Genomic DNA, 21655 nt, shown 5'->3' with positions numbered 1-21655 from the left:
TGACTGCACACAAATTTCTGGAGAGAGCCAGTGCTCCACCTAATTCCAAATCTGCTGACTTTATCACTCCACATTCCAGAGCCTCTGTTTTCTTCAAATCCTTAATTCTGTTTCCTTCAGTGAGTTTCAGCCTGTACTTTTCTGCTCACCCTGAATGATTATTTAAAAAAATATAATGTGGCTGGGCATGATAGTACATGCCTACAATCCCAACATTTAGGAAGTTGAAACAGAAAAGTTTCTGTGAGTTCAAGGGTACCCTGAAATCCATAATGAGTTTAAAACCAGCCAAAACTGCATAATGAAATACTACTGAAAGAAGGAAAGAAAGAAAAAAAGAAAAGAAAGAAAGAAAGAAAGAAAAGAAAAGGAAGAAAGAAAGATGTCTATCAGCTCATGAGTGGAGAAATAAAATAGCGATTGAATGGAACATTATTCATCCCTAAAATGGAATGAATTACTGAAAAATGCTCACATTGGTGAATCTTGACAATATTATGTTAAGTAAAAGAAGCCAGATTGAAAAAGCCCACATAGTTCCTGCTTTATTTATATGAAATGGCTAAAATATGTAAATAGAGATTGAGGGTTAATCACTGCTGGAGCTTAGAAACAAGCATAATACACACAGACTAATAAAACAAGTGCTTCCTTGAGGGATCATAAAAATATTCTGGAGTTAGGATAGTTGCATAAGTTTCCATGTCCTATAAATGTACTAAATATATACTTTTAAAGGGTGAATTTACAGTATATGAATTGTATTTCGAAAAGCATCTATTACAAAATCATTACAAAATAGCTGTTACTTAATGACAGCATCCATCACGAGAGAAGTGGGGAATAATAAAAGCTTCTAAAAAATATTTGCTGATAGCTTTTGGCCCTTTTAGAAACATTTCTTATCCAAAAACACAGTGGATATCCAACATTTTAAATATGTTTATCTCTTCTAAAATATATTGAATATCTTGAGTAAGGGCATGGGAAAATTAAAGGAGATACTGTATTAATGTAAATAGTAAATGTGAGGACACAGAGGAAGCCATCCTTTTTTATTTATCTATTTATTTTATTTATTTTATTTTATTTTTTTTTTTTTTGTCTTTTTCCTTTTTTATCGGTACCGGGGATCAAACTCACGACTGCCTGCTTGCAAGGCAGGTGCTTATGCCACTGAGCTAAACCTCCAGCCCTGGAAGCCATCCTTAATTTTCAGTTTACCTCTTTATCAAGCAGTCTTTCCCAGATTTTATGTTCTCTCTCTGGATTTAAGTAATCACAAAAACAATATCCCTTTCTTAATTCCCAAGTGAATTTTCATAGTGCTCAACAGTAGAAAAGTATAAATCTTGAAGTATATTAGACAATTAGAACAGAATTCCTGAAATGTTTTCTTCCTGGAAATACAGTTTATGATATGGATATTATTTTTCCTCAACTGATATTCCAAATCTCTCAAACTAAATAAGGAATTTAAATTTTTTGTCTTTCTTTTTCTCTTCCAGGTGCTACCTCCAAACACTGGTTGTCTCCATATTGATAGGGATTGTTCAGCCACATATTGCCACGAATCCAGTGGTAACATCTATCATCCTTTCCAAAAGCACGAGAAGCTGAGAGCCAGCAGGTATATCATGAGGCACACATCAGAGGTCATCTGTGAGGTCCTGGATCCTGAGGGAAACACCTTTCAGGTGAAGTATATCTTCAGTATGGACAGACAGCCTGAGGCTCTGAGATTTGTAATATTTCACAGTAGACAGCTTTATGTAGATCTTAACTTTCTTTGTCATAGAATTGCTTAGCCTCTTTCTGACAATACTTTGGGCAAGAAATCATGAAAGCAGTAACTTTTCTTGATTTCCAACTGCATTTCCCTAGAGCATGGCAAGCCCAACGGTAGAACAGTAGAAATGTTAGAGCATAATAGATAATTTAAAAAGGAAAGAAATATTATCAGATATCAGAAAACAATGCTACCACAAAGAATGATATAAGGATGATCTGCATCCTTGTTGAAATGAAATCAAGTACAAAGCAGAAGGCAAATGTGTGCAATGAGCCAAAGAGCCCATACTGACAAATATCTTGTAAGACCGAGGATTAGGGGCAGAAGGTCTGAAGGGATGCTCAACTCTTCCATGGTACAGCTCCATCTTCTGCTCCTGACTTTCCTTTACCTATAGTCCAGGCCTTGGCCACTTGCTCCATAAACCTCAAAAACTATTTTTTGTACATTTTAATTTCATTAAAAGTCTCAAAAGATTTTGTGACACACAAAAATTTCAGAAAATTCATTCTCAGTCTTGTCAAGTAAAGTATGCTAGAAAACCATGATATATTTTTGCTTACTTAGTTGTCTCTGGCACTTCTGCTTAGTAAGGAAGTGCTGAGTATTTGCAATACAGAACATGTGGCCTGCAAATCCTGGAGTATTTACTTCTGGATCCTAACCAAAGAGGTTTGCCAACCCTTGCTCTAAGAATTTGTTGGGGTTTTTTTCCTCATTCCCCACCCAAAAGTGGAATTTCCTTCATTGTCTGGTAAGTATGAAGTTATTTTTTTGTTTTTTGGTTTGTTTGTCACAAAGTCCTTAACTTCTTTTTTGGTATGCAGACAAGTCTAGCTTTCCTGAGTAACTGAGACTCTTCACAGCATGAGTTCACGCTGACAGATTTCAGTTTATGAAGAATTAGAAACGTGAAGCTCATCACCCCCCACATTGAAATGTTGGGGATGTTATAGCCAACCACCTTTCTAGACACTGACGCTCCTCCTGGGGATCACTGTCAGCCTGTATCTCACTTTCTGGAACTATGCTCCCAGAGCTAGAGAGCAGTAACAGCTGGACTATTTCTCGTGTTAAGGTTAAATTTGTTTCCCTGCATATTCTACCTAGAGGCCCTAACTCTGCTTTTGAAATCTCAGAGTGCAAGTTTCTTCCCTGTGATGCCTTTTAACTGTCTGAAGACAACTATCACAGGAATGCCCATTCTCTCATGTTTAAATATCCCATTCTTTGAATTTGTCTGATAGAATAAGGTTTTGAGTCCCCGCTCCATTCTAGTTACTTTGTGTCAAATGTTCCAGATAGTTTTCAAATTCTAGGTATGGTTTATAAGTAGAACTGTGAGCTAGATTTTCATTTTTATTAGTGTAATTTTAATTAAGTGAATGGTATCCTTTATTTGCAAATAAAACCTGTCTGATTTTCTGAATATGAAAACATACCTGTTTTCTCACTCTAGACTGACAGAAATGAAAGCATTATGATAATTTTACTTTTTCTTTTAATGAATTTTATGCCCTGTCACTTAGGTCATGGCTGATGGCAGTGCATCAACTGTGTTAGCTGAAAAAAAATCTGAAGATGATTTAAATGTAAACCTTGAGAGCTATGACAGCTTATCATCTATTCGCCTTGAAAAGGATCATATGCAAATTTATGGTGAACATGTTCCCAGGTAAAATAATACTAATAATATTATAACTGATGCTTTCAATTCCAAGTTCAAGAAGCATTTTAACTGAGTAGTTCAAATGATTATTGTATTTTTATTTTGTCAGATTTTTTGTTATCTATGCCGATGGATCAGGAATGGAACTTCTCCGGGACCGTGACATTGAAGAACACTTATCCTTGGCCTATGGGGAATCAACTACCGTGGTTCTCCAGGAGCCAGTGCAGGAGCAGCCAGGTAGAGCTTTGTCCCTTCACCAGCTCTCACCTTTTTACTGTCCAGTTCATTGTCTTCTCTTTTGTTTTCCCTCACTTACTATTCCACTTTCCAGTTGGCCGTGCCAATCTACTTTTACAGCTACTTTATGTTCATATAGTGCTCTTTCTGAACACCAAACTGTGTAAACTGAGAAAAAATTAATCTTCCTATTATAAGCAGATCTGCATGTAAACCTAAATTTCCTCCCCATCTCAGGGATCCAGGCTCTTTTATTCATACTCTTACATGCTGAGGTGGTTTATTTTAGAGTATATTTATGATATAGAATAATTTTAATCTTTTTTGAGTTACCTTCATTATTTTTACTTCTTTTTTCCTCCTATGCCTTTCTTTGCTCTTACATCTGAGTTTATTTCATCCTGATAAGAATGAGAGAGCTCTTAGAGGTTTTGTCATTTAAAGATGTTTCCTTGAAATTTAATACAAGATAATATATTTTATATATGAAATGTATAATTTCATATATAATGTCAATATAAGATATATAGGTCATATAAGTTATATTCATTAGAAATTTATATTATTTTCATCAATTTCAATGAAATTGGGATGTGACCAGAAATTAGAGAAATGTTACTTTGATTCCTGCACCTAGGTCTGTTTCTTTTTATCTTTTGTTCAATGTGATATGTGTCAGATCCATCTATGAGTATGCCTATAGCCCCATGCACTTTTATCTTTTAGTGTATCCACGTACATGTACACTAAAGCTTGCTCTTTGTGACTATGAAGAGCAGAAGGCTCTGTGTATGTAATGCATGCATGTAAATGTGTGAGAAAAAGATTCTCAAATTGCTGTGTTAGTCATTTGTGTACCATCACTTGGCAAATCTACCTGTGCCAAGCAGTGACTGGGTGTTAGGAACACCATGGTGACCTAAAATAGGCATGAACCAACTTTTATGAAGTTGAGGTAAGCATTTATTATGCAGCTACACAAATAGCCAGATAATTATAAATTTGACTATAGTCTATGAAAGATACACTGTTCTGAGGTAGTCTGGAAGGCTTCCTTGAAGACATTTGATTCAAGAGCTCCTAGATAAGTATGGTTAATTCAAGTAGGAAGAAAGGTTTTCTTGGAATACTGGAACGCAAAGGAGAAAAATCATAAAGAGAGAAAAGCCATATTGCTAAAAGCACAGGCAGGGAAAATGGTGCAAGTTGAGGCAGAGCAAGAAAATTATACTCTGGTTTGTCTTTTGAGCAACAGGAAATCAAAGAAGAGTTTGAATCATGGATGGACATAACCAATAGTCCTGGCTGCAGGAGACAGTTCATTCACAAGCACATACAAGTAGAAAAGTTAACTATTGCTCTAGGCCATTAATAGTATCTTTCATAGGCAGTGATGTAATATAAAGTCTATGGTGAAAGCAGAAGTAGCTGAAGTCAAGAAAGTTTACTGATAGAACTGACAGGACTTGGATGTGATTACTGAGTAACAGTGACAGTGAATCTTGATCATTTTAAGGTGATCAAAATCCAATTTCTAGGTGTTACGGTAACTCAAAGCCTCATCTTCTTTTCAGATTGTAAACTCTGGGTCTCACTAATCTTTTTTACATGGAAGACAGTTCAAAAGTGTTTGATAAATTTAGTAAATGCATGCTGAATTTATCAGAATAATTTTAGTGGAGAAAATTCTTTTTGAACCAGGGGCCCTGAGCATCACAATCCTTCGTCCTTTCTATGAAGCATCACCGTGGCTAATGAAGAAAGAATTAGAGACAATTGTTCCCCCTAATCTCCAGTCAAGGTCATGGGAGACATTTCCTTCAATTGAGGTATGCAATTCCTGCTACAAAATTCTGCCATTTGCATAGCTATCCACTATTGAATCAGAGTCTCCAGTCCTCTCCCTTATACTTATATTTTAACATTCTGTAAATTATTGATAGGCTCAAGGAGTTAGAGGCTTTTTAACATTTTTATGTATGGCAATGGAATTTTACAGAAATACACCTGGCTATCTAATTTCTATTTTATTTCTTTGTCTATATTGCAAGTGTGAATATCTTCCTGTAATATTCAAATATACTTTCTGAATAATGCATGTTACATGTCTCCTATCATGAAATTACTGATATTATGCCATTTATTCCTTTAATTTGTTACTTAACAGTTTTAACATAGCATTTTAGGTCTCATTTTACCTTTTCTCCCTTTCCATAATAAAAATGCACAAACTGCATATAAGAATAATGTAAAGGATTACATATGGGTCTTGAAACTGAAATGGTAATAAATATTGTGATTATGTCAGATGAGACAAATCTCACCTGAAGTGTTTAAAGAATGAAAGAAAATATTTTGGGCAGTAATCATAAGTCTTGCAGTCCTGCAAGATTTACCATTTTGTTTAATAAGCAATTTATGTATGTCTCTAACATATTATAAGATATCTAATTATTAAATCAATGAAGACATTGATAAGTATGAGCAGAAAGTGAGGAGATTGTTAATATTAAGTGATGGGAATATCTTTAAATTATGTTTTTTGGGGGCTGGGCATTTAGCTCAGTGGCATAAGTGCCTGCCTTGCAAGCAGGCAGTCGTGAGTTCAATCCCTGGTACCGATAAAAAGGAAAAAGACAAAAAAAAAAGTATAAGTTATGTTTTTTCTACCCTACAATAAATCTTATAATAGTGAAAGCAAAGATGATAAGTAAAATAACAAAGATGTTCCACCTCTTTGTTTTAATTTGGTAACTGTAATCCACATTGTGACATGAAGGTCATTTTAAATTCATGTTCTGATTCTATATAACTTATTAATGTGGGATGTGGGGCAAATCATAATGAACCTTTTCTTTTCTGAAGATGAAAAGGTCACAATAGAAGACTCACTAAGGCTCACAACTTTGAAAGTACTATGCAATGATAAAAATTACACTGTATCCGAGATTAATGAAATAAGTTTATCCTCTTCCTCTTTCTCTGAAACTCTTTATGATGAGCTTCACGCCTCTAAGTGGTTATCTCTGGTCATGCCTTTTCAAAGGAAGTGCAAAAGGTATACTTCAGACACAGGTCAACAAAGCCCACTATTCTTGAAAACCAGTAACAAGAATGTTTTATCCATGAACTTTCAAAATACAAACTATTTATCAGTAGGATGGTTTCTCTCTCAAAAACTCCTTTTACCACAAAATAAACACAGAACCACAACATTAAAGACATGAATTCTGAATGTCTTTGGGCCACATAACATTGATAAAGAATAGTCACGTAAAGTTGTCATTAACTAGTCTGGTGTTGCATTACCATGCACCACTTTGCTTAGCATTACCTTAACTGCTACTCGGAAGGACACTATGCAACAATGTTTAAAAATATTCAGTTTCTTGGAAATATACACAAAGGGGAAATTTTTGCCAGTTCCAGCATTGATTTTCCTTATATGTGCAGAATTTTTTGAGATCAAAAAATTTTTTATGCAATTGCATTCCTAACAAGTGATTCTTGGTATAGTAGCTACAGAAATACTCAACTTAAAAAATCTGTGGTAAAAACATTCTGATTTCTTTGGTGAATGCCTGGCTTTGTTTTGACAGAAAAAAACTCCAGGGCCTCCGTTTGGCACTCAGCTTTGGAAGGGCCTTGTCATTGGATGTAAACAGCTATTGAGGGCCCCAGCTCCTGTACTCAAAGACCCCAAGGTTCTGCAGATGCGCCAGTTTATCCAGCATGAGGTCATAAAGAATGAAGAGAAACTGAGGCTGCAGGTTTCCCTTAAGGTAATAGAATCCAAATAATCTGATGCCAAAAGAATCAGAAACAAGGCAGTCGTTCTTCTTGGTTTCATTTTTGGTTTTTCTTTCTTATGTTCCTGTGGAACCTAAAATTATCTAATTCCATCAATATTTATCTACTATAACACATGAATGTCAATCTTAGGACTAGAAAGCTGAGAGGTAAAAAAAAAAAAATGATTCCCACAAGATGTAAGAATCATTAAGAGGCCCCCAAAACACAGACAAAGTAAGACGCTATGTATGGGGAGACAGTGACCAAAGGAAGGGACCTTGGGAACAATAGTTCCCATGCTGCTGGAGTACGTGGCTAGAGTTTAGAGCAGAAGCTGCAAGAAAACATTCAGCAGAACTAAAAGCAAGTTGTATTAAGAGATGCTTGCTTTGGCCCTTGCGTCATCCTCTTCCCTAAAGAGATTGCCTAACCTAGGTCAACACGTGTCACATAATGAACCATTCCATTTAGGCCCTGTCCCCACAAAAACTCCTATGCGATTTGTTGTAAATGGCTTTCTTCTCATGTCCTTGAGTTACTAATAAACAATCACAGGGATCTCAGACTGCTGATGTTTCCCTGCAGATCTCTCAAGCAGCTGCTCTAGGCTTCTTGGATAGAGCTAAATCCTGTCTTCAAGTAATCTTTCAAGTCCTCCACACAGCAATGGTCACACATTGTAATTGTGATTTGTGATTGCCATATAGAAGTCTCCTTTCTTACTATATGGACGATTAATATAGCGAAAGAAAAATCACTTATTCATTTGATAGTTGTTCAAAAATGCTAAATATATATAAATATACATATAAATATATATAACTGGTAAATATGTATAATTAATTGAATGATTATATCCACAATACTTCACTTTCTAGTTGAATACCTCAGAACAGAAATTACATGCATTTTGTTTACAGTTGTATAACCAATACATAATGGAAATCTACTTGGCTTAGAGCAGAAGATCAATACATAATAAAAATGAATTAAATATTCATATAAAAAGCAAAGTACATTTCTCTTGAATGCAAAGACATAGAATAAGCAATGTACATTCAGAGCTATAATTGTAAGACTATACCTGAAATGTCTACACATTATCTAATCCAATATACCCATTTTACTGAGGAGGACAGAAACATAGACTAGAAGCACGCCTTCTCTACAGTCTCCATGCAGTTTTATCCAAAGTTTGCTTGTGGACTTTTCAAGTCTTTGCTTAATAACCCCAGTCTTGGTTACTTTTCTCTCATTGCTGAGACAACATACTTCCTGCCCAAAACTAAGGGAGGAAAGATTTATTTAGCTTACAGTTTTTGGAGGTTTTAGTCCATCTCAGCTGATTCCAAGACAGGGTGGCACAGCTAAGGGTCAACCATTCTTGGCGGCTGCAAACAACAAGAACAAAAACAGTAAAGTACGTCCCTTCCCTTCCTTATATTGTATGCTGACTCCCTGTCCCTGGATGGGTGCAGCATTCACATCAACAATCTCTGCACTAGACAATAAAACAAATATATAAGCTGGATTCAGCCACCTTCATGACTCTGTGAGATTTGGGGCGGGCATCAAAACACAAAACATAGCAACTACCTAAGGAAAAGGCCTTCCAGATTATTAGGCTAGTGATTTATTGCTTGACGAGCTATGTGAATGTCTTTACATTCATTTTTGTAATATTTCAAGTTGATATTGACTATTTTGGTGTCTCTCTTTTAAAGTATAAACTTTAAACCTGACTTCTTTTGTCTATGTGTTTTGTCCTACTTATCTAGGATTATATAAACCACATTCTAAAGAAAGAAGATGAGCTACAAGAAATGACAGTCAAGGATTCCAGAACAGAGGAGGAAAGAGGCAATGCTGCTGATCTTCTCAAGCTAGTCATGGTGAGAAGATGGTTTATAGACAAGACCAGTGCTTTTATCATTATTTCAGTACAAAGACTTTTATATAAAATAACATAAGGACTAGGCACATAATACTTTTGCCACTTCTGTGAAGCATTTGCTTATAATCCCTTGTTTCTGTGTAAATCAATCCTTTATATGTTGAATTTTTCAAATTTTTTAAGCTTTTCCTTTGATCATCAGTAATGTTTTTTCTATCTTTTTGAGACACGGTTTCATTGTACAGTTCAAGCTGACCTTGAACTCACTTTGTAGTCCACACTGGCCTTGAATCCACAGTGATTCTCCTGCCTCAACCTCTCAAGTGCTGGGATTACAGCTGTGGGCCACCACACCCAGTTAATCATCAATAATTCTCAAGAACCTCAAATAAAAGATTCATTGCCATTCATAGAAATTAATATTCATTGAAACATTAAATGAATTAATAAAGAATTAGAGTAAAATTTCTATAACTTAAAATGATTTCCAGGGGCTGAGGATTTAGCTCAGCGGCATAAGCACCTGCCTTGCAAGCAGGCAGTCGTGAGTTCGATCCCCGGTACTGATAAAAATGAAAAAGACCAAAAAAAAAAAAAAAAAGACTTCCAGTCCTACAAATGTTTTAGATAAGAAAAATAACTAAAATATCAAATAAATTTTATATGAGCTAATTCATTTTGTAGTAATTTCCATAGTCAATTTGAGCATTTAAAGAGTACTTCTAAACAAAGTGAGTTTTGTATGCATCACTGAGTGATTCTGTCTTCATTTCAGTCTTTCCCAAAAATGGAGGAGACTACAAAAAGTCATGTCAGTGAAGGTAACTGACACTTAATATTTTTCTGCAATATAGTTACAAGTTTCAAAAGAGTAATCTTAAATTCACTTACTAGTCATTCTGTTATTTGATAGCAAAATCATATGTAGATAGCTCTGTTCTCACACTGGCCCTGTTGTTTTGTAACATCTTATTCGTGTTTTATTCTACCTGAATTAGGAAATTAAAAACCATATTGTCTTCCTAATTCATCTTTAACTTTCATCAGTTGAATGAAAAACTTGACATTGGACTTTTATGCTAGCATCAACTCTTTAGAACATAGGTGGGATATAGAAAGGCAACAGTGGACCAACCAACACACTGAAAACATATGCAAAGAACATTTGAGCTACTGTGAAAGCATCACCAAAACCTTTCACTAGACTATACTTTATGGAGTACAATTTACTCTTCATTTGAAGTGTATTATGCAAACCTAATTAAACTTGGTTAGATAGTTTCATAGTTTACAGAAAACACAGTGAATTTGGTGAGGTTTTGTTTTGATTTGATTTGAGTTTTCTGTTTGTTCGTTTTGCCACATGGAAAAGGTCATAAGCTGACAGATATGGGCTTCATTCAGCACATAGATATGTTTTGTGTATCTTCCATAGTGTTACACACTTTTTTTTTTGTTTGGTTGCTTATTTAGATTTTTCTGTTTTTATAATACCACAGTATCACAAAGTGACATTTGCCTAAAGGTGACTAGCAGAGACTCTTCAGAATGATTGATTGCAGTGGAAGAGTCCATCACTGTCCTCGGGGCTCCTTGTCCTGATACTTCACTTCGTTGCCACTTTTTTAATGGGTGACCCCGGTATTAGAGTAGCCAGACCAAATGCAAACTATTTACTGAGTGAAAATAGTTAAAATAGAATTTTAGATAAACAGCAATTACTGGCTTTGAAGCCATTATAGCATGGAATATACCGATAGTCTAAAAATTTTTTTGTTCATCTGAAATTGAAATTTAACTATGTGATCTACACTTTATCTGTATTTTTTGAACATGTAATCTTTAGTCCAAATCAACAAGTACAATAGTAATCATAGTTCATCCAATTCTGCAGAACAAAGTAAATGTAAATATATTTACTGATTCAGGAGGTAAAAAGCCTCAATATTTATAGTGGTCCCTGACATAATGATACTAGTAATACGAGGTCAGTAGTCCCTCAAACTATTTCCTAAAATGCTAGTCTATGAGGTGCATCCACCAAAAATGAATTTTTCATAAAATAAGTAAAGCTGGTGCTCCATAATATCTTATTTTTTTAGAAAGACATATTGTACATTAGTTAAGGATACAGAAAAAGTTTTTGGCAGTGAAACATATTTGGCCTTGTACAAGTCTGTGTTTTCTAAGTTTGTATAATTGTGGAACCTGAAAATTTTCTTGTTTACTCTGCTGTTCAGGTGTCACCAACACCATGTTCTTGAAGTAAACCCTAAGAATCACTCCCCAAATTTCCAAACAACTGTGTTATATTCAGATCCTTAGATTCAAGGAAGAAGCACACATTCAGAAAACTATTGTCAGTATCATGGTAATTTAAGAGTTGCTATTTCAGATATGAGAGAATTCAATTAAGAAGTAGAAGACAGTTTCCTTAATGATGTGGGATAAATAGCATGGCATTGTATTTTACATTCCAACTATGAGTGCTTCCTAGTAGTATATTTCACAAAAGTAGAATCTTCACTGTTACATTATTGCTTGGCCATTGAAATTTTGTCATACACTTATAGTTTAAATGTAAGCTGTTCAAAAAATCCCTAGTAGTTGGAGTGTTGATTGTGTTGTACTATAAAGAAGTAGAGATAAACATTAAATGCATGTATTTTCAAAGTTACAGCCCACCTAACTGAGTTATTCAAGCAGTCTTTGGCTTCTACTCCAAAGTTTCCACCAGATACATTCAATAAAGACTTTTTTGAGAACAAATGGAGGTAAGCAACACCAATAATGAAATAGTACTGGTCAGAGAATGCTTGAGGAAATAAAACAATGTTGGGGGGTCATAGCTATGGGTGGCAACATCAATGGATTCACAGCCCTTCATCACCCATGATTTTAGCAATGTCAGTGTATAACTGGGTTTTTCTTTTTTTCTATCTTGTTTTTTTTTTTTGTAACATTGGTTGCTCTTTATCATCATACTTTTCTTTCTTTTTCACATAGACATACAGCAGCATCAAAGAGATGGAAAGAAAAGATAGAGCAAAAGAGGTAATTCTACCCTGACATAGACAGATGCATGTAAAAAGGCCCAAAGTCATAGAATCTTAGAGAATACATAAGCAGAATGTCCTACCACATAGGCTCTCAACTGTCGCTTGTGTCTTTTCCTACATTTCTGCCACCGTGTGCATTAGCCTCCAAGTGTCATTGTCAGTATCTCTTGAAGAAGTCCACCTGACAATCAGATCTTCCCCCTCTCCTGAGCAACTAGGTTTTCAGGAAATCTGTGCATTTCTTCTTCTAACGCACTCATCAATCTTCTGGGACTTATGTAGGATATAGTTATCAACATTCAGGGAATTTTGTCATTCACATGAGGGAAGTGCTCTAAATATTACATTTTGATTTTCTTCTGATCTGCCTGAAGCTTTCATCTCCAGCTCTCTTGCTAAAAAGAGAGGAAGCCATACATATATTTCTTGAGTATAAAGTAATACCTGAAATAGTTTTGTAAACATTTGTATGGCTCCTCTTCCAAATGACTCCCAGTATGAATAGCTTCATTAAGATTTCAGTGTTTTCTCGTGAAACATGTTGAGGTAGTGTTAAGACTTTAACCTTCATGGCTCACCTCCACCTACAATGTAAACAGGAAGTGATGTATGCGCTGTGCTGGCTGTAGTGGGGAAACCTCTTTTGATGATTCTGTCTAAGATCTAATGGCTGTGTTCTCTTAAACAACAACAACAAAAAAAATTAACAAGACAAAAAGCGTACGGATTTATTTGCTTCCATTACCTCGAAAGCTTAATAAGAAAATGAAGACCCAAAGAAATTTGCTAAACTTTAGTATTTTTATACTAGATTTGATTGAGGATGGAAGGCTGGGGAGAAATGTGATAGGACAAAAAGTACAGTCAAATATTAATAAACTTAGAGAAACCTAGCAAGACTTGTTTGTTCAGATTCTACTCTGTGCCACTGTCTTCAGAGATAAGGATTTTCCTTTTGTCTGAACATAGGAGGGACACCTCTCATAAGAGGATCTGGCAGGAGAGAGTCAGAGAATTCTTCCTAGGTTTTGTGACCCTAAAACTGTTTCCAAGAGTCTGATGATGGTGGGTAACAGTGAGAACGGAGACTGAAAGATCAGGGGACAATGTGAGATAGAGACTTTCTTATTTACTTTGTACTTGTTAATACTTTTTGAATATGTATATGTTAGCCAATTTTTAAAAATTTGATTCATTAGTAATTTCAAATCTTAACTTATAGGTAATTAATGGCCAGTCAGTAAAATCAAAACACATAATTAAAAGTATATCATAGAAAGTAAAAGGTTAGCAAATGTAAAATAGAGAAAGTTTCAAGAAAATGAAAAGGGATAAACAAAAATCTAATGGTATGGAAGAATGAAAATGTGAATGGAAAAAAGTGAACTTGGGTTTACCCATTTGAAGATTTATTGATTCTTTTGTGGGAAAAATTTAAGAGAGTAGTATAAACAATAGCCAGATTGACATACATTGAATCCAGTGAAGCTGGAGAGATATTTTTAGTGGACAATTAAAACTGCTTAAATAAGATGATATGTTGATCACATCTGTCCAGTAGTTCTAGGCTTCCCATTTTATATAAGGGCACTAATCTTAGAGCCAGCATTTCTAAAAGTAAGTTACAGTTTGACTATTTGCAAGATTGTATTATGCTGACTGACCATTTCATTTCAGTAAAGTTCACTTCAGGAATTCAGATTATCTGTGAAAGATAAGATTGCCAAATATCTGAAGTTTTCTCAGCTCTCACATTGGATGACTGAAGGTTGACATGTGCAGTTGTCAAGGTCACTGTCTTGGAAGAAAGCAATCTGAGTTTTAATTCAGAATACCTTATTAGTTATATGATTTGTAATACACAACTTAACCTCTCTGTATCTTGATTTTTTGACCTGTAAAGGGAGACAGGAAGTCTTATCCAATAATTTCAATATGCATCTCTTTGAACTTTCCTATGTGCTATCTTTCCAGCAGAGGACTCTGCTATTCAAGAGGCAACCAGCAGGATTATTATGATAGCCTAATAACTTTGTAACTACTTATATTATTTATATACTATTCCTTTGGTTTTGTTTTTTGTTATCACTGCTACCAGAATTATAAACCTGAAGACTCTGTAGCTTTTATTTGCATTTCAGAATTGAAGAACTTCAAAAACTTGAACCATTTCAGGATTATATAGTTTATAATCATTTGAGATCAACTGCAAAATCAGACTAATCTGGTATTATTATTTCCACAGTAGGAAATGTGAGTGACTCTAAAAAAAAGTCAAAATAAGTTGACCAAAAATCTGTCTGTCCAATGAGCTAATTTGTATCAGTTTTACTATTGGTGATTGCATTGATTTTCTGTAGTTTTAGAGCTAAACATAAGAAAATAGCATTTTTTAATGTCTTGTATCTTCTTTTGCATTATTATGGAAATATCAACCAGGCAGGAAATTGAGCTGACAAAAAAGCAGCTAAGAGATATTAGGAACAAAGTGATACCACCCTATTTTGCCTCTGAATTGAACCAGTTATATCAGTCCCAGGTAACTGAATGTAACTAACAACAATTACAATCTTTATAAAAGTTATATATAGTGTTAATATATAATCTCTTTCCTGACCTTGTTTAATTTTCTACTACATCAACCTACTAACAAACCTATATTCCCCTAAACAAGTTTAATTTCATTTCTTCTTCCAATGTAGAAATTCTCTACCGGTATATTATTATCACTGTTCCTCTGTGCCTTGTTTTATTGAGATTGAAAAGAAATGAAGCCGGATCCACCCCCCCTCCTTCTTTTAGCCAGAAGGAAGCGCTATCTCTGACAGCTTTCTTGCCCCTCCTGTGCATTCTCCCTCACTTCCTCAAAGGTAGCATAAGGCAACTAGTCCCAGAGCTTCCCACTACTGCAGGGTGACTTTCCCCGGCTGTCTTCCAGACCCAGCTGAGAGCTGCAATCTCCTCTCTGATTCCAGCCCACCAAAGGTGCTTTTGCCAATTCTCTAAGGTACAGCCATAAAACCATGCCTGACAGGGCAAAGAGAGAGTAACTAGAACCCATTGCTGAAATCTTGAAGCCCTGAGGAACCAAGATCAGCACGATCAGCCCTACCCTCCAGACTCCTCAAAAAGGTGGCATTCACAATTTTGGTTCCACCATTTCCAGGGAACTGTGAAAGCTGTCATTCAAGTAGTTGGTTCTTTTGCAGTTTACAACTGCCCTGGACACCCCATGCCACTCCAGAGATGCTTGCCATAGCAAGATTGAAATAGGAGCCCGTCCTAGAAGACTCTGTTATGCAGCCACTCATAATGACTGTGCCCTGCCCCTGTCCCCTATTATTATGAAAATTCTTAAGTGGGTCCATGAAATGTGCAAAACTGTGTGGGCACGAGCATCCTCCTGCTCAAGATGAGCAGAACTCTCTCACACTCCTGTGGTTAATGGAGGAGAGCTCCTTCCGATGTACTGACCCCAGATGTTGCAGCACGGGACCTTGCTTTTATAATCCTATAAAACTATCCATGGATTCTTGTTTCAGGTAGCATAGGCAAAAGCAGGTTGCATTAAAAGGAGCTATTAATGGTAAGAGATTCTAACCCTGAAGATTCCAAACAGTGGCACAGATTGGCAGAGATCAAAATCACCAGCAGAAATCACTGGTGAGCAGCAGCAGAGTCCAGCAGACACTGACAGGGACCTGCAGAGAACCCAAACAGATCCAGTGGAAGCTGCTGGAGGAGCTCAATAAAACTACCAAAGGGACTGTGAACCTCAGCTGCTGAGAAACTCATGGGGTAGCCAGGAGCTGCCAAGAGCTATAATACTAAGACCTGAGGGCCACTTTCACTCAGATCCCAGAACTACTAGTGGATACTTTGCCAACTGATGATTTTCATTTTAACTGAGCAAAAGAACCCTCAGCCCACTGGTGATTTTACAAATATTATCCTCTCCCATTTATTTTAAACCCTTGGGGTGGGTGTGAGTATAAACTATCAATGATTATTTTCTGATAAATTCCATTTTGAAATTTTTATTTCATCAAAAAATTTCGTCACTCACCAGCTTGCATGACAGTACTAAGATTCTATGAGTTCTTAGAACCTCAGAGAGGCAGAGTACTCTCTCACTTATGAACCACATCTAAACCACAGGCTCAACCTCCCCTCATGGGGAGTCACTAAAATCCTTTAGAAAATTGAATTCTTCATGTATTCAGAATATCTGCACTCCTCAAAGATTCCAGATACTCTTAGTAACACAGCCCAGCCAAGAAAAAATTATAGAAAACTATGACTAATTAGCAAAACCTAGAAATTAGCTAGTCATTCTCTTGGAGAAATTCTCATTTCTTTTCAGGACCTTAAATATATGCTTTCTTCATTGCTCATCATTTTAGCGTATTTGTGGCAGTTGCCTTTCAGCCATTTGTGAGTCTGAAATAAATCTTTTGGCTTTTCTTTTAAGTACAATTATCTGGACAAGCTTTCAAAAAAACTGCCTCCTTTTACGAAGAAAGATGAAGATGCAAACAAGACTGTTTTTCAAGATACTTCTGATCTTCATTCAGGTAATATATTAAGGTATCTTTTATTCCTACTAACTGTACTTAACTGAATAATACAGCAGGCTGTCCAAATATAATTAGTTTATATCACTTTTGTCATAGTGACAGCTGATGACAGACCCAACTGTGATCTGCATATTATACATTTGATTGAGTTACATGAGGAAACCAAATTGTAAACAAAATTTAGCTTTTGTTTCGGTGTATAAGGCTGGGGCTATATCTCAGTGGCTTAAGCACTTCCCTGGCAAGCATGAGGTCATAAGTTTGATCCGCAGTCCCTCCCCAGAAAAAGATTATGATTTCTGTGTTTACCATTTACCCAAAAGCATGTAGAAAATGGAATGTAAAAATAAAAGAAATAATGCACGGTTGTTGGGGAACAAGACATTCAGTCAGTCTCAAAGTATCAATCCACATACACTAAGTACATAAAATGTACATTTACAATGGAGATGTTACATTTTCCACCTTAACTACATTACTGAACTTCTACCAGTAGCAAGACAGCCTAGCAGTAGGTGCCTTAGGCCTCCTCAGCATAGGACTCCAGGCAACTACAACTGTTCAACCAGGGTTAGCACACACAAGTTGAAAAGTATTTTCCTCCACAAACAGATGTGCTTTTTTTTTTTTTGGTCTTTTTCGCTTTTTTATCAGTACCAGGGATCAAACTCACGACTGCCTGCTTGCAAGGCAGGCGCTTATGCCACTGAGCTAAATCCCCAGCCCCCAGATGTGCTTTTTAAATCCATTTCATATTATGACTATTTTCTAGAAGCATTTATTTTAATAAGAGTTACAATCAAATTAATAAAGATTAGAAACTTTTTCTAAAAAAATCATATCCCAATCACCATCACAAGATAAAAATAGAAACAAATTATTTTTTTATAACACAACGAAGGAATAATTTTACTCTTTGGTCAGAATATTCACAAATAACCAGCCAGTTCTAAGGAATGTATACTTTGCACACGCTGTCTTCTTTGCTATTGGCCAATGCTGGTTCATATTATAAGCAGTCTCTGCTTTTCGATGCCTTTCATATATTTAACCTTTCCCAGTCATGTTGAGGGAAAACAATGTGTTTTGTAAAACATTGCTCAGTGTTTGTTCATACAAACATTAGTCATCACATCATTGCCCAAAATACCATTTTATGTTTGTTTGGGGATTCTTTTAGATTCCAAACCATCTACAATTTCACAAAAGGAGACCTCAAATGTGCTTCAATGTCCAAAACCAGAGATTTCTAAGGATATCAAGGAGTCTGCTAACCAGAACCAAAACGAAAATTTAACGAAATCTCCTGAAGGTATGGCAGTCATTTGCTTCATCTATTTGTTTCTCAAAACAGAACCCTGTACTCTTTTGAAATCTGTTTGGGATGTAGTTGCTGATAGAGAAAATACCAGAGGGTCATTGATCCTGGAACTACAAAGATTTTTTGCTTCTATTTTGAGAATTACTATAAGACCCAGATTTCAGGGAAGAAATACATTTTTATATTTGTTATTTCATAGCTTTATTTTATTTTATTTTATTTTATTTTATTTTATTTTATTTTTTCCCTCATTGTCTGAAAGCTCATTGTGTGGATCATTGAAGGTCGGGTACCTCACAGCCTTTCTTTAGTAAGCAGTGATTTGGTGGCTGAACTTAGTTTGCCTGTTACTTCAATACTTCCTTCGTTCTGCAGTTACCAGAAGAGAAGCATATGATGTGGTCTCTGTCTTACATAGCATGCATGTTAATTAGCTAAGAGAAATTGAAATACAGACAGCACAAAACAATACCTAGTTTAAAAGAGTCATATGCAGTGATTTTAGGGATCCTAATATGGCTCTTCCAAGGAGGGGAAGAGAATTTTAAGTTGTGTAGATAATTTTGTCAGCATTTGATTTCTGTGAACGTGTTTATCTCTGAACATGAGAGTCTGCTGATGGCTCTTAGCAGTCTCTGATAGAGAAAATAGTTTCATTTAGAGATGAATTAAGAGAGTTACCTACATAAATCTTTTGCCTTTCTGACCTTAAACTTCTCTTCTATAAATTTTATTCATACACTAAATAAGTCTCAGTGCCTACTATACCAGGTATTGTCTTAGGTATAAACATATAGCAGAGAAGAGGCCAAAAGCTATGGGGTGTACACACTATAGAATAGTCAATAAGCAAGAAAAATAAACTAGGTAAATTCACACTGTAATTAATATTTTCACATAATAAAAGTACAATATAAAGAGAACAACTGGGAAACAGGTGCAAGTTTTCACTCGAGGATTAGAAGTCCTCTCTCAGAAGGAGCATTTGGGCAGAAAAAAGAGCAAGGGGTTAATCATGCAAAGTTAAAGGAGAGGAACGTTATAGGTAGTAGGACAGCAAGTATGCTGCCTTGAGAGAACATACTGCGACTGGTAAAATACAAAAGGAGAAAGTGAAAGTTGAGGTCAGAGAGAGGAGCAGAAATGAGATCATATAATGCTGCAATGACACTTTTTAGTTTTAAGTAAGTGGAGTTTCATGTAGACACTCCTGGAAGGCTTTGAGCAGTGTAATTACACAGCTAGTTTATTTTCTTTTAAATTGCCCTGATAACTATGAGGATAGAAAAAAGAGGGGGAAGCAACAGAAGTAATATACATGAGAGTCGCTGAAGACGTGGACTAGGGTGTTCAAGGAGAAGAAGACAAAAAGCAAACTAATTGAAAATATCTTAGGGATGTGGAACCAAAAGGACTTGTGACCAATTATATGTAAGTATAAGGGGAAAAAAGGAATCAAGGCTGATTCCTAGTTTAACTGATGGAACCAGTCCTGAAACCAAGAGTTTTAGTTCTGACAAGTTCCAGGGGGCAGTGATAATGCCGGTCCGGAAGCTTTGAGGACCGTTACCTTGAGACAAGTCCTAAAGTCAGGCAGGGAAGGAACCAATAACGGCAGTTAAGAATAAGACTGGAGGAAAAAAACAGGAGCACAGAAAATTTTAAGTACTCTGGGTGAGCAAATGTTCTGGAAAGATGGAATAAAATAAATAATAACCTTAGGATTGTGTGAAACGGAGATGATCAGTGACTCTGACCACAGCAGTTTCCATACATGGACGAGACCAAAGCCCATCTGAAGTGAAAATGGACTAAGGGGAATGGCAGCACCCCAAATATGTTGCTTTACCCAGGAGTTTTGCTGAAAAGATTTGAGAAATGAGACTGTAGAGGAGGAGGAATATGTGATCCAGGAAGAGATAATTTTTAAAAAAGATTTACCATACTATGCATGTTGACTTGTAAATGCTAACTCCATCCTAAGAGAGAAGTTTAATGGTGCAGGAAAGGGGAATGCTTACTTACGGCAGAGCAGAGCCCTAGAGAAGGTAGCAGAACGTGGCATCTGAGCAAAGCCCTGAGCAGTAGAATTGAATTGAATGTGGATGTTAACAATGCTATCGTACATGGTGCCAGGAGAAAAGCGAGAAACAATGGAGAAATCTCCAGGTGGGCCTGTGTGTTTGATGTTGGAAGATGAGGGAGTTCTTATCTGATGAAAAAGGAATGTGCATAATGATAAAGTATAAAAATTAGTCCAGAGACAAAGCAAAAAGCAAAACAAAAGAGGAGTGACTGACTGTGAGGGGACAGTGGCTGTAGGTCAGCGGTCTCCATCAGGTCAAATAATTGTTCGCTGGATATGGTGGAGTAATAAACTAGAAGAACAGTGTCTTTGTCACCCTCCTCATCACTTGTACAAATACTTGACAAATGAAAGCCAAGAGCAATGTATTTTGGCTCATAGTTATAGTCTATTGATGGCTGATTCCAACAGAAACAAACAAACAAATAAAATAAACAAGAAAAAAGAAGAGCTGGACAGAGAACAGTAAAAGATTATGTCATGATTACATCATGGCAGCCAAGGAGCAAAGCAAAAAGGATGAAGTCAGGAAGAGACAGACACTTCCAGGTGTCTTCCAATGCCTCTTCCTATCAGTAAATCTGCTGTAGTGCCCTGTTGTCCATTCACATTGCAAAACCCCTGTTATAAACACAGGAGGCTCTTGGGCGATATCTAGATATAAACCATAAGGAATAGAAAGAAGTGCTTCTAACTGTAATTTTTGAATGCTATAAAATTATTGGTATTGGCAAATATCTTATTTTTCTTGTTCCTGAGACAAAATACCCAACACTCAATGTTAAAGAAGGAAAGGTTTATTTCAGTTCACAATTTATAGAGATTTTAGTCCATAATCAGCTAGCTCCAAAACAGGGCAGCACGACAGAGAAGTATCACAAAGCAGGCAGAAGACAGCCTCAGATAAGCAGCAGCAGCAGCAGCAGCCCACTTCCCCTTTCTCCCTTTGTATTTCATGCAGGCTGTAAACCTATTGACTGGTGCCACCTACACCTGGGGTGGGGTTTCCATTATCTACATCCATAATCCCAGTATCCCACCCTTAATTCATATACCCTAATCAAGCTACTTTAAACTCCCCATCTATGATCTCATGAGATTTTGGGGGAACATCTAGATATAAGCCACTACATCCTACCCCTGGTCCCCAAAAGACTCCATTTATGCAAAAGGCATTTAGTCCCTAAGAGTTGCTAAAGTCCTAACAGTTTCAACGTTGCTGAAA

At 36.2% G+C, this 21655-nt stretch overlaps 1 protein-coding gene across 1 annotated transcript in view; it reads left to right on the top strand.

The window, feature by feature from the left end:
- Positions 1 to 21655, top strand: part of Spag17 (sperm associated antigen 17) — a 239361-nt gene that overhangs the window by 200995 nt on the left and 16711 nt on the right. The window contains exons 32-43 of the mRNA XM_063256315.1: positions 1509 to 1697; positions 3322 to 3467; positions 3571 to 3701; positions 5403 to 5530; positions 7301 to 7483; positions 9272 to 9385; positions 10163 to 10208; positions 12062 to 12161; positions 12394 to 12441; positions 14886 to 14985; positions 16918 to 17020; positions 18204 to 18335. Coding sequence (XP_063112385.1) covers positions 1509 to 1697; positions 3322 to 3467; positions 3571 to 3701; positions 5403 to 5530; positions 7301 to 7483; positions 9272 to 9385; positions 10163 to 10208; positions 12062 to 12161; positions 12394 to 12441; positions 14886 to 14985; positions 16918 to 17020; positions 18204 to 18335 — 1420 coding nt within the window. The remainder of the gene's footprint in view (positions 1 to 1508; positions 1698 to 3321; positions 3468 to 3570; positions 3702 to 5402; positions 5531 to 7300; positions 7484 to 9271; positions 9386 to 10162; positions 10209 to 12061; positions 12162 to 12393; positions 12442 to 14885; positions 14986 to 16917; positions 17021 to 18203; positions 18336 to 21655) is intronic.

This window comes from Cavia porcellus, unplaced genomic scaffold (assembly GCF_034190915.1).
Source record: "Cavia porcellus strain 051 isolate PalLab524CR breed Dunkin Hartley unplaced genomic scaffold, mCavPor4.1 scaffold_1, whole genome shotgun sequence".
Lineage (NCBI taxonomy): Eukaryota > Metazoa > Chordata > Mammalia > Rodentia > Caviidae > Cavia > Cavia porcellus.
The sequence above is the reverse complement of the archived record's forward strand: the minus strand, read 5'-3'. Positions and strand labels throughout refer to the sequence as shown.